At 42.0% G+C, this 18,540-nt stretch overlaps 1 protein-coding gene across 1 annotated transcript; it reads left to right on the plus strand.

The window, feature by feature from the left end:
- The first annotated feature begins 10,659 nt into the window (after positions 1–10,659).
- On the plus strand, positions 10,660–13,903 carry LOC143319664 (keratin, type I cytoskeletal 19-like). The gene is made up of 8 exons (XM_076728797.1): positions 10,660–11,165; positions 11,593–11,675; positions 11,789–11,945; positions 12,092–12,253; positions 12,422–12,547; positions 13,237–13,457; positions 13,592–13,605; positions 13,710–13,903. Exons 1-8 carry the CDS (start codon positions 10,740–10,742, stop codon positions 13,757–13,759), a joined length of 1,239 nt encoding a protein of 412 aa, XP_076584912.1. The 5' UTR covers positions 10,660–10,739; the 3' UTR covers positions 13,760–13,903.
- The last annotated feature ends 4,637 nt before the right edge of the window (positions 13,904–18,540 follow it).

Genomic DNA, 18,540 nt, shown 5'->3' on the forward strand with positions numbered 1-18,540 from the left:
TATGTAGGAAATACGACTTTGTAGGATACATACTGCTTAATTAGATGAGCTTAGCAGCCATGTACATCGTTGTATACATACATTTAATATTACAGAAACATGGAACTGCCTTAACTTACAATGTCTATAGCATTATTTATACTTGTGATTAATAAATGAAATAATTACAGTGAACAACTGCAAACGTTTCTCTCTCAGTGCAGGCCATTTTTATTCATTCTTTGTTCTTCACATAAAAGAAACAATTCTCTGATTGTGTGATAGCCTACTTGGACGCTGAGATTTAATCAGTGCAACAGAAAGTATAGTTGTTTTTCAAGGGTGGGAGTCCCTCCCAAGACAAGCCTGACAAGTTCCTGACAAACCCAACATGTTTCACTGGTGAACCTGCACTCACTGCTCTCCCAGGCCGCCTTTAAATCTGGAAATCTGTGGAAATACTGTGAAACCATCCATGATAATCTATCTCCGCTTATAGAAGTCTGACATCAACTTATTCAAATGTTCTGACATTGCTTTGTGACTATAATTGCAGCCTGCTCGTGACAGAAGCGCCTCCTCATGCCAGCAGAAAATGATCACCTTGTTGTTGTTTGTACTGCTTATCTCTTTGAACGACGTAGCCGGACTGCCTGACTGCTGTCCTCTGTCATCATTTCACAACTTCCTCAGTCAGCTGTCATGTTGTCATGCACTGTGAAGCTTGAAAAAAAGGATGACTGACAGTTTGATTGCATCTGCAGGATGTCAGTCTGTGTCTTCAAACATAAAACCATGTGGAAAATAGTGTTAGAGGCACGTGACACACATTTAATTCCACTGACAGACATCAGGTAGTAAAATGATTAACGTAGGATGGTGTCTGTTTCAAGTCCTTGACTTGCCTTAGAGATACTGAGCTGTGATGAAAAAAAGGAAGACGAAATATTGAATGATTATCATGACTTATAGGAGGCAAATCCTCTAATAGACCTTTTACTCAGCAGCCACATTACTGAGGGCTCTGTTCCATAAGGCGGCCAGGGCTGAAGCTAATGCTGAGGATCATTTTTGGATTGGTTGTTGCAGTCTGTTTGCTGTCCAATATAAAGATGTTGTTTTTTTGTGGATTTCATGCCAGGTGAGGGTCCAACATGGAAACATTTGCATCCTCCTTTCCTCTTGAGAGATGCACCAGTGTAAAAAACTGGCATCCATCCAGCATGAGTCCTCTTCATAAATGTAAAGAGACAAAAGGAAAAATGAGAAAGTTTGCAGAAATCCTCCACAAACCAATATGTGTATATGTATCCAAAATGTGGTTGCCGTTGACTGAGTTCGGCTAGCTACTGCATTTTGACTTGCCAACATATCTGGGTACCTTTATGTATTTTCCTTATTGTGTTTGTGAATTCATCGCTGTGTCATGAGATGCATTAGCTTAAATGGTAAGTGAATAGCAGTTCAGTTTGTGTTAATAACTATGGTTCTCTGAATACCTGGTGTAACCATACAAATATGAGAGCTATTCCACAAGATTGGCTTGTAAGATTTAAGATTTATGACATTTGGAGGGATTTCATTTAAAGACATTTGTTAATTTTCAGAACCAAACACGTCCACTGTTGTGACCTCTCTGTACTGGAGTAAAAGTATCCTCTCAGAACCAATTCTTTGACCACAATCATTTTTTTCATAGCTGTTCAACCCAAGCCAGCGTCTCCTTGAGAGTTTTACAAGTTCCGCATTCTTCCTCCAAAGCCGTGTGGGCTTCACAGCAGTGCAGTAAACTGATCAGCCAGTCACGACTGGCATGTAAAACAACTGTTACCCAAAACATTTCCCTCACCTCATTGAACAAAAGGTCTTTTGTTCTCTCAAAAATGTTGCTCCACCTGCCTCCTCTGTGCCACACCGACATACTGGCGGAAATGCTTTGTTTAAGATAATCGATGGTGATGACATGTTTATTGAGAAGAATTTCTGATGTAGTAACACGTCCTTATGTACTCATGATGGTGCAAACAGTGTCAATAATCTGTCATATGCTTCAAGTAACTATATTTTAGGGCATATATTTTTTTTTAATTTTCTGCCTAATATTGTTTTTAAACATCAAATAACAGTGGAGACTTGTGAATTTTTACACAGATGAATAAAAAATGCATTAATGTCAGTTTGAAAGCAATTTTACTAATATACCTAAATTGATAATATGTATAAACCATGCTCACATTAATCAATCAATCAATATTCCTTTATTTGTCCCGCGAGGGGAAATTTCAGAATACAGCAGCATCAGTAAAGATTAGTAAAGATTAATATAAGAAGTGCAATGCAGATTAGAAACAAAACAGTATATACAAGAGAGTGAGGATTTAAATACAAATAAAAAGAAAGAAATTGTAAAAAAAAAAAAATTGTAAGAAATTGCAGATCGTATTTACAGATTGTTATGTACATGTATTATTGCACAGCTTATTGTCCAGACTATTGCACTGATTACTTGGGGTTGTTTTTATTGTACAATCTGACAGCTGCAGGGAGGAATGACCTGCGATACCGCTCTTTCACACACTTTGGATGTAGCATCCTGTCACTGATGGAGCTCCTCAGTGCAGTGAGTGTGTTTTGGAGGGGGTGGGAGTCATTGTCTGTCATGGAGGACATTAGTAGTCACTTTCTATGCAAGACATATACATGCACAGAACTAGTGTACAGAGACAGTAAACAAGCAGTTTATTACACAAGTAGCATGGACCTGTTGCTCACTGTCCATTGATGTGCTGTGTTGAATGAGTTTTATCTCATAGTTCAAATAATTTGATGCATAAGTGAAAAAATGAACCTCTGTATTATTGATCAGTCCTCATTTAAGATAATCACAGATGAATCAAAGAGATGATCCTGCAGATCACAATGAAAGCAGTCCAAGAAAAAGGTGTGGTCCATGAGACATAGTTTCTGAGTTATAAACTGGTGTTTAGTTCTGTTGTGAAATAAAAGAGGCCAGGTTATGCTGTCAGTCGGTGTGCTGCTGCCATATTATCTTATAAACTGGATTTAGTTTATCCTGCAGTAGTGAAAATGTGTTTAAAATGTCACCAGCGTTTAGAGACGCATGTGCGCTAAAGGAAAAATAGCCCAGGATATATGACCCAAGAAAGTTACAACACTCGGACCAATCCGGACCAAGCACACACTCACCACCTCCCGTCAGCTCTCCACGCCCACTTTCTTTGACTTTGAAAATGGAACAGCAGGCAGAGGCATCGAAGTGGACCCAAAATGATCTGCTGCTAAGTACAAGAACAAGTACAAGAATGGCTGCATTGTGCCTCTCTCTGTTTTTTGCTCAGTTCATACCTCTTCAGCGATTCACAGACACATTCTGCAGCTGTTTGCTTTCATGCGCGTTGTATGCATGTGCGGTTGTGTGTATTGGACAGCCACTTTGAGTGTGTGTGTGTGTGTGTGTGTGTGTGTGTGTGTGTGTGTGTGTGTGCAACACATGTGGGAACATTCAGTTGAGTTTGAAAAGCCTTGTAACCTGCTGACATTCAGTGGTGGAAGAAGTATTCAGATCCTTTGTATCACTCTGTGAAAATATTCCACAACAAATTAAAAGCACGTAGGTATGATCAGCAAAATGTACTTCAAGTATCAAAGTAAAAGTACTCATTACCTATGTTATGCATGTATGCTGCATCCATGTGTATGTGGCATATTGCTGCTGTAGATGTCGAAGGCTGAGCTCCATTTAACTGCTTTATAGACGGTCGGGTAGTTTAATCTACAGCAGTGCATCATTTTCTAGAAGATCATCATTTTGTAGTGTTGCTGTCCCGTGAGAACCACGTATCTCTAACAAGTCAACTTTTCATGAGCTCAGAAAAACAGCCTGTTTTCAGCTTTGTGATGATGCATTTTCCAGCTTATCCAAGAGGATTTTAATAGTTTACTTAGCTGAAGAAGCAGGAGACTTTTCTCAAGCCTTAAGGGAGCGCTTAATCCTTCAGAAACATTTGCATTCAAAATTACAAAATTTGGAGCTACACAGTTTTCTCTGGACAAGAAGGCTATGAAAAAATGTGACCTGTTACATAACTAGTATCTAAAGCCACCATACAAATGAAATTGAGTGAAAAGTATAATATTTTCCTCTGAGATCTGGTGTAGAGGTATATTCGTACTTAGGTACAGTACCTGAGTAAAGTACTTCTTTTTTTCTACACTGTGACGATCTGATGAGGTCAGATCGTCTTTCAGAAGAAAGAAGAAAGTGTGGTGCACCAGCAGTTTCAGCTCTCAGTTTGCACAACTTTCACAGCTCCCTTGGGTGTGGCATGGTGATTCACTTGTGACTCCTGCACAGAATACAGGCTCCATGTCCACGGTAAGCAGTTTTTGCAGTGACTATCGCTAGATGGTGCACTTTGGCTGTGAATCTCACCTGCAGAGCTCAGAAATCTGCTGTGCAGGAAGGGTGTGGCTGTGTGATAATCTGTCACATTTGTCAAGTCAACTGAAGTCATATATCAACCCCTGTTTATTGCATTATGTTTTGATTCTTTTTTCATTTCTAGCAGTTTCTTTCCATATCTAAAAGTCACTTGTCTGTAGCACAGTTGGTCAGCTCAGAACATGCCTGCTGATGGTTTTTAAAAAGTCTGTGGAGGAAATGGTTTATTCTTCAGTAACTGTTATTGTTCTTTACATACTTTATGAACGGTTTAATGTTCAAATAAAATGGAACAACTGCAGAGCAGCCCAGGTTACATACTGACAGCATTTACTTCAGGAACTTTTATTCTAAATGTGGTATTTATTTGTGCTGTGTGAAATCCCATAAAGTAACACCATAATATGACACCTTTCTTTAGCACATACACCCTTTACCACTGCCCATCACTACTTGATTCACTACTACTTGAGCAAAGGTACGTTTACTGACACAGCAAACTTCTAAATGTTCACAGAAGCTACAAAGAGTCAGTACCTACAGCTGCTTATTCAATGTGCAGGTGAATGTTTAACTCTCTCCACAGGAAGTATTCCCACATCGATAGAACCAACATCCAACATCAATATGTCACACCATAACACATGCACGCACACACACACACACACACACACACACACACACACAGGATGAGATAATGCCTGTGGAGGGGTGTGGTACGTTGAGAGGAGGCTCCCAGGAGCGTGTTACTCCATACAGGCTCACATCTGTGATTCATTGTTACTAACTCTGCACAGAGCTGCTCTTGCGGTGAAGCATTACATCTGTCGGTCTGTAAGCTGCACTTTTCAAAAAGTTTCTTAAAACTTTCTTAAATGGTTGATTATTGAGCAACAGGGTGAATTTAGCTTTTCACTAAAAGTCGTGTAACTTTGGAATTGATTCACTGAACACTATCAAACACTCAGAGAGTGCAAGCTCTCTTTTATTGGCCCAGACAAATGCACAGAGTAACAGAGGTCAGTCTTGGTTAACTCCTGAGCCAATTTTTCCAGAATGTGGTGCTATGGGCTGCTCAGTGGTTACTGAAAAAGTACAGTGCTGTTTGTTGTTTGTTTTCCCTGAAACAGAGACAATAAAAAAGACAGTTCTCTGTGGGAAATAGAAAAACCTAAAAATCTCATAACTTATTTCTTTAATTTACCTGACTTTGAGTTCATTTTGAGCTTTGAGCTAAATGCTAACGTCAGGATGCTAATGTCCTGATGTTAAGCTGGTATAATGTTTACCATGGTCATTGTCTTAGTTTAACATGTTAGCATGCTAACATTTGATAAGTAGCGCTAACCACAAAGTACAGCTGAGGCTGATGATGGAGATGTCCCTTCTTTGCAGGTACTGGAAAGAAAACCAAGTAATTGGACGAATTCAAATTTGGTCTGACACCCTGACATTGCCACCTCTGAAGCTGTGCTGCTAGCGTGGCTAAAAAATCGCTGATGGGGACAAAAAAAGTTTCAGCATTTGTCAGTCCATTAAAATACATCAAAATGAATTGTAAAACTCATTAAAAAAATCACTTTATTGTTACTATTTTTTTGTGAATAATCCCCATAAATTAACAAAACTATGAAAAACAAACTGATGAAAAACAAACGGGTAATGAAGCAACAGCACAGCTCTGCCACCTAATTTAACGTGAACTTGACAGCTGCATATTGCTGGTGGGTGTATGAGCTCCACATGTGCCAGCAGCAGTGACAAACATCAAGGTGCTAAAACAAAGAACAAAAACGCGCTGATGTTATCTTGACGTGACATGATGTACCAACCAGTTTGCGAAAGACATGGGAACACCAGCCAACTCTCATTCCCACTGCACCACTAAACTGATGGTGAGGATGGTGAATTCATCTGCGCTCAGGTGCAGGAATCCAGACCATCCTGACCTCAAGACAATGCACGAGATTCAAGTATGAATGGTGACACCTACACTCTCCCAGTTGCTACGTGGTAAACAAACAGTGGATTATTTTGAAGTTGTTGTGAGACTTTAAAGTGGTCTGTATGCCCAAGGGGGAAAGAAAAAAGAACAGTGGACTTCCTGAAATGTCTCCTCTTTGTTTTTGCATTGAATAGAAACAATCCCTCTATTCTTTACAGCTGACAGAGGGAAACTCAGACCAGAACAGATGATCACAGATAAAGTATATCAGTGTTGTTATAGTTATAGTTATATATATGTATATATATATTCTTGTTATAGTTCATTGTGAAAATATTTCAGTGCCACCTTGTTACAAAGAACCTGTCATTAATCACTGGGTTGCTACTGATTTACGAGTGTTTTTCAAATTTACTTTTGACACATTTATCACTTCCCTGTTTGTTATTTGCTCTGCACCTTGTCAATTACAGTAGAGTGCACTGTAATTAACATGACATCATAACACATTACACAAGAATTAATGAGTCGCACCATCGAAGTGCAAAAAGTGTCGCGCAACCTCCTTCACTAAAGGTTGAAGTCTGTTTATCAAGGGATCGTACTTTCAGTTTATCTTATCTTTATCTTCATAACACACAAGAAACTCAGACGATGGACAGGTGAAGACATGCTATGATTTAGATCAAGTTCGAAGGAAAGCTTTAAAAAATAATTGGATTTAACTGTCTACATCAGTGATTAGACAAAAAAATAAATGATGCATTTATTTTCACTGCATTCAGTATCATAGACTCTGTCCAGGCACCAAAACGTACCTTAATATGAGCTTGAAGCTCTCATGAGAAGCTGTAAACACACAGTCATTACGTGTCCTACTCACTCACCATTGTAATTACAATATAACTGAAAATGGTTGCATTGCTACAAATAAAAGAGCTGAAAAGGAAAAAGTGGTGGCTTTTCTTGTAAGATTGTAGAGAAGATTTCAGTCAACCGCATGTATGAGTCAGAAGGATCGTTTCAGTGAAAACACCCATCTATGGTGTCCAGCTTTGCTCTGACACGGTGATAAAGTGAGGCAATATATTTTACAGCCGACAACCTGAGCAGCCAGGTATTTCTCAGCACCTGTGATATGACTGGCACAGATTCAGCTGCCACACAAGGAAGTCTGAGCACAAAAAGGTTTCTTAGACCTGTGATGAATTCTTTTACACAGCATGCTGGATCCTGGATCGGTGCACTTCATCTTCTGTTGTGGGCGACAAGCAGTAAACATTGTACTAAGGTCTCCACAGTCTTTGTCTCTTTCTGCACCAATAGGACACCTGACTGCACCTCCCAGGGCTTTGTGTACTTTCCCCCTCTGAGCTTGTGGTGGGAGTTTGTCTTGTTCTCAGTGAGGGTCTTAGTTTAGAGGAGTCATTTTTCAGTCACTGTTTTCATAATGTGGGTGCTCACAGGCCCACAGAGACCATACATAACAGCGATGAAGGGCTACACAAATAAACTTGACTTGTTTTTAACTCCAACCAAGGCAAGACCAACCTGGGACCCACATATTGAACATTTTGGTCTTTGGTAATATTTATAAGATATTTGACTGTTTCCACTCTTCAAATCACAAAAGCAAAACCTTTTGCAATTATTTATTTCCTGTTAGAAAAATGGTTTCCCTTAAAAAGACGTTTGGTGAAGCAAGCTATGTTCAGAAGTCTAAAAAGGTCTTGACAGGAATTAGTTTGGCTGCAGTGCACACACATACTTCCACTTGTGTGGGCCGTTTAAGGGAATAGTTGGGCAATTTGGGAAACGTCATTAAACTCTCTTACCACTCTCATGACTGTTTGCTAAATATGAAGCTAGAGCCTGTAACCTGTAACTAGTTAGCTTAGCTTAGCTTAGTTTAGCATAGCATAAAGACAGAAAGCAGTTTTGGTCAGTTTCAGTTACTACTGAATTCTCCACCGGTTGCTTGGCGGTCTCACAGCATCGACCAAACTCCAGGACCTTTCAACAGAGCCAGGCAAGCTGTTTCCTCCCACTTCCAATCCTTATGCTAAGCTAAGCATCACCTGGCACAAAGCTCATGTTGGGAGACTCTCAGAGGCCCACTATGACCACCAAAGTGAATGTCAAGTGACCAACGAAGGCAGCTGAAGCCGTCAGTTGGCCAATTTTCAGCAGCCTTGTTTGCTTGTTGTACTGCAGAAGAAGGTAAACGTTGAATAAACCAACTGTCTTTGGAAAAAATACTAGCAGTCTGTACAGCAGAGTTTATTAACAAGCAGGAAAGCTTGTAGCAACCTAACCTCCTTCCAAAATCTGACACGACATCCATCATGAAAATTCATGCAAACATAACATCTTGCTAAGAAAAGGAAGATAAATTTCTCTATTACTGTTCTATCATCACAGAAACTTCCCTAATTCTTTGGTGTGTGGGTCAGTTCAGAAAAACACCGTCCTCCAGCTCTTTGCATAAAGTCTAAAGACGTATCTGACAGTATTGGATATACAGCTCAGTGTCATTGCGATAAATAGCCTGCACAGCAAACACATTTTTCAATAATCCTACTGTATTATATTAAATGAATATTACAAAAAACTTAGTTACAACTTACTTAGAAAAATTGCAGTACAGTGTTCCAAGTGATTAACTGAAGACAGTATTTCTGATTAGTGCACCATAGTTAAAAGTACAGGAAAGGTTGACAATATGTGTTTCTGGCTTGCAGACAAGAAGTTTAAATGTGAAATGGGCTTTCGGTTTACACTTTATATCTTATTAAAAGAAACAGTTCTCTGATTTGCTCACACATATCTATGATCATATCTATAATCCCAAATTGTCTTTGGTAGGTCTACATTATGTAATGCAGTGAGGTATATACACAGTACATACATGTAAGAAGCATGATTCACTTCTCCCTCTGACTGAGAGCTGACCCAGCGTACCTACCTCGCCTCCCCCCAACTGACACCAGATGTTACGCTATAAGAGCACAGAAATAGGGCAGAGCTCAACACTGAGATAAGGACACACACACAAAACACACACTTGTGTATGCACACACACACACACACACACACACACACACACACACACACACACACACGCATGCACACACACACACACACACACACACACACACACACACGCATGCACACCCAACCACCCACACGTTTGCTTGTGTATGTGAACACAGAAACCACACAGATTCCCTTGAGGCAGTCTGCCTCATCCCTCACACAGCCCGTGACACGAGCCAAAACCAACAAAAAGAACTGCGCGCGCACACACACACACACACACACACACACACGCACGCACACGCACACACAGGATACAGGACTGAGGGGGGATGTGATGTGTGTGATATGGTGAACAATGGGGGGCTGAGGAATCCTTAAATGGGCTTGACTGAAAATATGGAAAACACTGCCGGTTTGTTGTTCAAGGCTACAAAGTCTTCATGCAGCAGTCAGTGCATAACAACTTAATCAACTACAGGCTCATTTTATCTGGTTGACCACAATGCCATTCAGATAGAATTAGCACCTAATTAAATAGCAAAGGTTGTAATTTTAATTGTCTTCTTTCAATTAGCATTTCTCAATAACTGCCTAAAAACCATAATTGCTCACACAGTAACACCATGTTGCTGCTATCATGAAGCAACAACCCCGACCCTAACCCTAATGAGGCAACAAATTATTATTTCACAAGTACAACAAGTAATTCTTTAAACCAGTATGCCTGTATATATTTATTAAGATACATAATGACTTTGAAATTAAATGTTTTGTCTGGATTAAGTCGACAGTAATGTGATCTTATAATCGTGGGTGATTTCTAACAAAAGAGCACTGACGAAATTTGTTATCTGAAAAGTGCTTATGTGGACTTATGACGGGACGCTAAAACAATAACTGCACGCCTTTTCTGCTTGCTCAAAGATACCAAATTACTAGTGAGATCAAGACTAGATCCTCAGGTATTTATGAAGAAATCCACAAATCATGCATGCAGATGGGCACACACACACACACACACACACACACACACACACATTCCATAACAGTTTCCTCACAGGAGTGGAAAGAAACTGAACCCTGGTCCTCAAAGGAAAACAAATGGGGGTTCTGCCAAGCCAGTGGCTGAACTGTAGAGGAAAACTCCCTCCTTCCCTCTCCACTTCCCTCCTCCCAGTGAGGCCCGCCCCAGGTCCAGCACTATATCAAGAGCCTGCCTCCCTCTATCAAGCTCCACAGTCCTGCTAGAGTCTACAGCTGTATAACGGTCTTCTCTCCTCGTGTCCTGTCTTGACCAGCAGACAATCAGCCATCATGTTTTACAGCCAGAGCTCCATCAGTGGTCCCAGCATGATCACCAGGCAGAGCCGTAGCTACACATCAAGTGCTGCCCCGCACAAGGCTCACAGTGTGTCAGGATTCAGTTTAAGAGGAGCCCCTCGTATCTCCTCTTCTTCCATTCGCAGCGTCTCCTCCGGGTTTGGAGGTGGCATGGGGTTCGGCAGCGGTGGGTTCGATTTGTCCAGTGCTGTGGACCAGAGCAGCTTGCACCTGAACGAGAAGGCCACCATGCAAAACCTGAACGACCGCCTGGCATCCTACTTGGAAAAGGTCCGCTCTCTGGAGGCAGCCAACGCCAAGCTGGAGACTCAGATCAGAGAGTACTACGAGAAGAAGGGCCCTGCAGCAGAGAGGGACTACAGCAACTACTGGGCCATTATCAATGACCTGAAGGACAAGGTATAGTGGATGATTGCTTCAACAGTTTAAATACCAGACAAGTCAAATGTTTGCTGTGCTGTTAATGATTACCAAGGGAGAGATTTAAAAGGGTACAGACATAACTAGTCTCTGCATGATCCCATGCGCTCCTGAATCCTTGGTCTTCTGATGAACAGTTAATGGTTTATGAGTTGTAAAAGCTCAAAATGACCAAGAAACGATTGTTAAGTGTGAAGGGGAATACTGTTAATGGTAATATGACTTCAAATGCTGATGCTGCTGATGCAGCTCTGCATGGGAAGCCACTCACTGATAGATTTGTGTGTAATTCTAGGAACAGATAAAAATCAAAACCAGTCTATGCTGCTCTATCTAACTGCTCTATTAACTGTTTATTTGAGACTTTTGCCTACTGACTAATGCCCATTGTTGTTCTTCTCTGAAGATTGCTGCCGCCACCATCGGCAATGCCAACATCCTTCTCCAGATCGACAACTCCAAACTGGCTGCCGATGACTTCAAAACCAAGTAAGTATGAATCTTCATCTTTGGACCTATCTTCATCTCGTTAATGTCAAACAGGAGGGCTTGAGGGTTACACTTGTCTCACATCAGTCTTCTCGACTCTCCAAACTAATTAGATATGATCACGAGCTGATGATGCGCCAGTCAGTTGAGGCTGACATCGCCAACCTGCGCCGCCTGCTGGACCAGACCACTCTGACTAAGGCTGACCTGGAGATGCAGATCGAGGGCCTGCAGGATGAGCTGGCTTACCTCAAGAAGAATCATGCAGAGGTGACTGATGCACATCCTCTAGCTATGATGAATTCTGCTCGCTATGACAATAGCAGCTTCATCACATTCACATTCATCACATAGAACTGTTTGAAAGCCTGCAAATAGATCTTGATGCTGACTTCTTTTTCCCCTTGGATGTTCAGGAGCTGGCAGCAATGCGTGCTCAGCTTACTGGCACAGTCAACGTGGAGGTAGATGCCGCACCCCAGCAAGACCTCAACAAAGTCCTGGAGGAGATCCGCGCCCAGTACGAATCCATCACTGACAAACATCGTCGCGACCAGGAATCCTGGTTCAATGAGAAGGTGAGAAGGTTTTTCCATAAACAATGGCATCGTATCCCACACGTTGCAAATGACTGGGTTTACTTCCTCAAGAGTCTAACCTGCAATTAAACGTAATTTTCTTTGAAACTAAGATGAGTAATCACCAAGACTTCTTCTTCACAAGTGTGTCTTTGTTTCTTGCTCTAGTCGGCAGTTTTGACCAAGGAGGTGGCCAGCAGCACAGAGTCAATCCAGACATCCAAGACAGAGATCAGTGACCTGCGGCGCACACTGCAGGGCCTGGAGATAGAGCTGCAGTCTCAGCTCAGCATGGTGAGAAAAAACAAAACAAAACATCTGTTCACGTCTCACTGCTCTTGCCTTATAAGAGCAAAATTCCCAGATCGCTGTCTTGTCAGAGGAAAAAGAAAAAAGACAGGAGTAGAGGGAGAAGGAAGGGAGGGTAACGGGGTGGGGGGCTTTATTGAAAGAATGAAGGGAGGGGGAGAAAGATAAGCGTGATGGGCGCTTTGGAGAAGGGAGGGAAGGGCTCTTGCCGAAGAAAGCATTTCACAGACATCTGCTCAAACTCTGGAAGACATAAAAGAGCTTGAAGAAAGCTGAAGGAATGCTGAACTGGATGACCCAAAGGTTGTACTCCCATGGATTATCTGTGCCCAGCTGGAGCAAATCATTTAACCCTCCCCGCAAGAACAGCACACTGCTCCTGTGGAACAATGGTGGAGCAGCTGAAAGGCACATACATTCAAAACCTTACACGTAACATCTCAGCTCATTATCTTTTCAGAAATGAATGGAAAATGCTATGCAAACACAGACACCCTTTGTGTCTGTCTGATGTATATAATCCAGGGTGTGGCCGGTGGTTGCAGACTATAGCTTTAAATTGTTAGAACCGTCACAAAGGATGTACAACCGTAAACTGGTTTGCATGTATGAACAACAAACTGTATGTGACACAAGCATGAATTCAGCTCCCTTTCCCTCCCTGTCTCTAACAGAAAGGGGCTCTGGAGAACACACTGGCGGAAACTGAGGCTCGATACAGCGCCATGCTCGCCGGCTTCCAGAACACGATCAACATGCTTGAGGCAGAACTCGCCAACGTGCGCTCAAGCATCGAGCAGCAGGGCCAGGACTACAGGATGCTGCTGGACATCAAGACCAGGCTGGAGCAGGAGATCGCAACCTACAGGAGCCTGCTGGAGACAGAGGAGTCCAGGTAGAGACAATGATACAGAGACATGGATTTATGAGGCCATTATGAGACCAAATATGCTCTTTTTTTAAAAAAAAGAAAATGATGCACGTGCCTTCTCACTGATGTTTTCTCTATTTTTCTCTTCCTCATTATAGAACCCTTAGTACAGGTAAGTGACATATGTTTTAAAACAGACATTACATAACAACAGTGCAGGCAGTGTAATAAAAGCTTTAAGCTGGTCATCATGGTTTTTTTCCTACTTTTTTACAGGGGGCTCAAAGACCACAGTCACAACCACCACTGTGCGCACTTCCAGCTAGGAGATCCAACTGGCAGGACAGGCTGTTCTCAGACGCACACATACACACACACACGCACGCACGCACACACACACACACACACACACACACGTACACACACACACACACACAGTTTGCCCAATAAAAGCTGTTACATGAGATGAGTGAAACTGTACTGAAAAGAAAAAAACCCTGAGAATGAGAAAACTGAGAGTGTTGAAAGTGAAGCCCGTGCTAAAGTTTAGATATGAAACAACATTTGCAATGTGGAATAAACGGCTGACCAGTGTGTGTGTGTTTATGTGTGTATGACCCGTCTGAAAAATAAAACTGCTGGTGACTACAAGTCGTGTTGTTTTGGGACTTTACTGGTCTTTGTGAGTGCCTACATCTTTTTCAATAACATCACTCTATTTACACGGCTGTCATGGCAACTGCATTACATGCTGGGAGGTGGGATGTGGAGTTTGCGGAAATGTGTGTTATGTAAGAGGGCTGTTGTCAGGAAAGGGTGAACAATGGTTAACAGCTCCAGTGTGGAAAGCATTAGGATTGTGAGAAAGGAGTGCTGAGAGAGCTGTGCTGAACTTGATGCTCTGAGGGCTCAAAGAAAGACGACTTGAAAAAAAAAGGACCTATTATGTGACCAAATACAGCGAATGACCTCGGGGTTTGCCTGAGGAGGTTTTTTAAACAAGGCACACCCAAAGGTTGACTAATCTTTGCCCTGGAGGCTTTCAACACAGTGTTACATGAAGCCTTGTCTGTCTAGCTCCTGTCACTTAGTAACAAGAACACACACGGCCCAGGATGGAAATACTGAGTGAGAATGCAAACGCTAACCAAGCAAACAAAGAGGGTCATTGTGGAGACAGGTGCTATCTGTACGGCACTTTGGCCTCTTTTATGAACTCTGACTGATAGCAAATGACCAATGAGCCGTTATGATAACGTGTCACGAAGGGTGGGGCTCCTCGGCTGCTGGTGGCTTCACGTATGTTCATGTGGCATGTGTTTGCTTGTGGAGGATAGAGAGGCAGAGAGGAAGAGTCTTTGCACTCTGTACAGGTCAGCAGTTACAGCCTCTGAAATTACAGTGAAATCCTGTCAAGAGATCATAATTCTTAAATGATGGTGTCATGTTGGTTTTGGAGAGGAGAGAGATTAGAGTGAAGATCAAGTTGCAAAATCCAGCCCCCTCTGAGGAGCTTCACTCACCCATATTTGGACCCATTTTGTTGCACATCAGCATCTCCCCCACACTGTTATAATAGTAGTTATAATAGCTGATGACAAAGGCCTTCAAGTTGAGCTCAATCTTTGACATGAAAACCCAAAGCAAAGATCATAAATAGACGTGGTGAACCATTTTCAAGGGATCAGTGTTAAACCCAGTGGGCCTGTCAAGACAAAATGTGCAAAACAATAACTAAACATATTATTATGTGCAAACTAATGTCAAACCCTGTGAGTTCATCAGTGGCGTCACTTACTGACATTTGAGACATTTGAGACATATTTTGTCTTTTTAAGTATTTTCCCATGTTTTATCACTTTCCTTTATGACTGTGCAAACATGGGCACTTTCTCTGTGAAGTCACCCACAGGTTTCTGAGGAGCCAATATTAGGCTCAGTGTAAATGAGGGGACACCATCTTGGCAGTGCCTGACTCTGCCAAACTCGCCGCTAAACCAAAAATGGGCAAAGAGGTGGAGCGTGGGTAGAGCTGAGGCGAGCTGAATGAAGCCTGGTTGCTGAAACCTAGCAGCTAGCTGTCACTCAATGCAGCCACGCAATTTCAATGAGTTGTATAAAAATTCACCGTGTACAGTTGTCAAGAATGGGGAAATCAGTTATAGAGACCAAAACCAGGTTGTAAACATGTTTATTTCTGCTGTAAAGTTGGACATTTTAATATGGGGGTCTATGGGGACTGACTCGCCTTTGGAGGCAGCCTCAAGTGGCCAACTACAGTTTTTGGCTCTTTGTGTTAGCTTCAGTTTTCAGATGTGGAGGTTGCTGCGGGATTTTTCCAATCCAAGTATGTTGAGAGCAGCTCAGCCTGGACAAAACGAAGGAGCTAGTGATGGATTTCAGAAATGCCAGGACTGCTTTTGTCCTTTTATGGAATCTACAATATGATGGTCTGATTAATGTCAGTGTCATGCTAAATCATACCTGGAAGAGGGAGTGGTCAGAGAATTTGCTTCACTTTAAGTGCTGTCATCACAAAACAATAAACTATAAGGATATGCTGGTTAATGATGCATTTATTAGATACGAGGAGATATGAGAGGCTGACAAGAAAGCAACAAGGCTGACACTAAGTAGTTGTCAGGTTATTACTGCGGCATAAATAGGCCAACTGTCTGCACGTGGTCTCACAAAGGAATAATGATGTGCCAAGTTGCCAGTAATCATGTCTACATATTCTCCCTTTCATGGCTGTCTGCCATCCACGGCTAGCCTGAGGCCAGCAAAGAGTGAGATCAGAAAGGAAAAGAAGATGTTACTGGTTTGATGTCATTAGATACTTGCCATATAGAGAGTTCATTGATCGGTTAATGACGAGTTTCACGGTCTGAACATAAAAGCGCCGTCGTTTGGCCAGTTTGGACTCTGTCTGCCTTGACATTGATACTGTGGAAGCAGCGGGGACTTTCCCTCTTTGCTTTTCCTCCAACCAAAGCCCTCATCTGTAAACACTGTCACAGTATGTTGACAACTTATTCAGTGCAGTAAGCTTCAGAATTACACAGAAAATAGCAGAATGGTGATAGGAATATGTGGACATTTTTGGGAAGATATTTAGTGTTAGTTTGTATGGTGGGTGGATTTTGATACATCTGGACAGAGCCAGCTGTGTAGCTGTCTCCCCACACATTCCAGCCTTTATGCTTTGATAAGATAAGCAGCTGCCAACAGTAGCTTCATATTTAGTGTACAGATATTAGAGTGACATCAGTCTTTTAATCTACCTCTGCAAGGAAGTGAATCATATATCCCTATCAGCTATTTCTGCTATCAAGCCAATTTAAAGTATTATTGATTAATCAAAAAATGTAAAAAGTCTACTCAGAGAAATCCCGTTGAATGTGGGCCTGCTGTATTTCAGAGTGAACATTAAGCTTTCATATCAGTGAATTGTTTAGTTATAAGTCATGTCTGTAACAGTAAAACCGGAGGCTGACGTCGGTATCTGCAGGAATGTTGATGTCTCAGGGTCAAAAAGTCCATTACGGGGCTGCAGAGAGAAGGAACATTCTTCACTCGGCTGGCGGACTCTATTCTGGAGCAGTGTTAGGTTTGACACACAAGCGGAGAGGAATGCCTAACCTCTTTGCTAAAGGTCTCAGACGCTGTATGGCATCAAACCTTACTGTGAAACTTTTCAAACTGCGCCGGAGCTGCAGCGAGGCGTAGGAGCAGTTTAGACGTAGAGAGTGGAACAAGACCAAATACACTTCAGGGGCTCTCAGGCCCTGCCAAGCATGAGAGAGATGTGACTTTTCCTCCATTTGCGTGGCTGTGAGTTTGGTCCTCCTGTGTAAGCACGCTGTCAGGCCAGTCTCAGTGTTAAATTACAGACACAGAGTACAATCTCCTGTTTTAATAAGAAAGCATCCGGTTCTGACTGGGCAGTGCAGGATGGCTGAAAGGTGGGGGTTTAACAGGTAGGGCTGGTTTAAGGAACCACACCCTACATACAGTTCCAAGAGCACGTCGTCCAGGATGGACCTGCTTGGGCAGGGCACACAGTGCTTACAGGAGCATTCGATGTATATACAACCCACATCACCACAACAGAGTGGGCTCATACAAACAATAGGTTGAACCCTGTTGCATTTTTCTGAAATGACTGTAAAAGTGATCACATCCACCCATAAAGCTTCCCATGGGCTGGGTGGATGTGTACTGGACCATACCCCGGCATGCACTGGGTGGAGAAACTCAAAGTTTGATATAGTGTGAGTTTAAAGAAACATATTCTTTTGAAATCCCAGTCAAGATACCCAGAGCTCACAGGGCAGCAGCCCAGTGAAAGCTCTGCTGCTCGGAGGCACAGTGAGGCACATTTTCCCTGTGAAACTGCTACTGGACTGTAAACACGTAGTCTGACTCCAATTTTCCAAATTCTTAAAGTTTGTGTGAATGCGCCTCAAAGACTCACAATTAACTTGAACAAAAGAGCATTCATTGCAACAGCCATAAAAAAAAGAGAGAAAACGGCAGCAGTGATAATAAAACTTGATGTTCTGTGTGCAGCTAATGTCAGGAAGAGGAAAAAGCTCCAAGAGAACAAGAGAAGAGTAGAAGTGAACAAATTCAAATCAGTAGAAGCAGATATGTAAAATATGGTATAGACAGCATTCGAGGTGGCCACAGACTCAACTGGGCAACTCCCTTTTTCTTCTAAAAGTTAATGCCAATACTGCCATCATGTGCTGGTTTCCCGCACATTTAAGAATGAGCGCATCATATATGTGAATGAGTTTCACATTTTAACAACAGCTGGGACTCATTTTCAAACCCATAGAAAGACATTTGCTGCACCTTGTGAAAACCAAAACCACACGGACATTTATCACATCTGAAATCATCTCTGTACGCAGACGTCTTCCAAAATGAACATCATAAATCAGGACTCTTTCTCAATACTTTGGTTACTCATAGAGACTTTGTTAATGTGTCAGTTTGATGAAAACATCCAGTAAAATGTTGGCTAACAGGTTAAGGACTGCTGTGTGTAAAACATGTATTTGAGAATCTGTTAATGGCACAAAAAAGTTCAGTTTTGTGT

The sequence above is a fragment of the Chaetodon auriga genome, chromosome 4, assembly GCF_051107435.1.
Source record: "Chaetodon auriga isolate fChaAug3 chromosome 4, fChaAug3.hap1, whole genome shotgun sequence".
NCBI lineage: Eukaryota > Metazoa > Chordata > Actinopteri > Chaetodontiformes > Chaetodontidae > Chaetodon > Chaetodon auriga.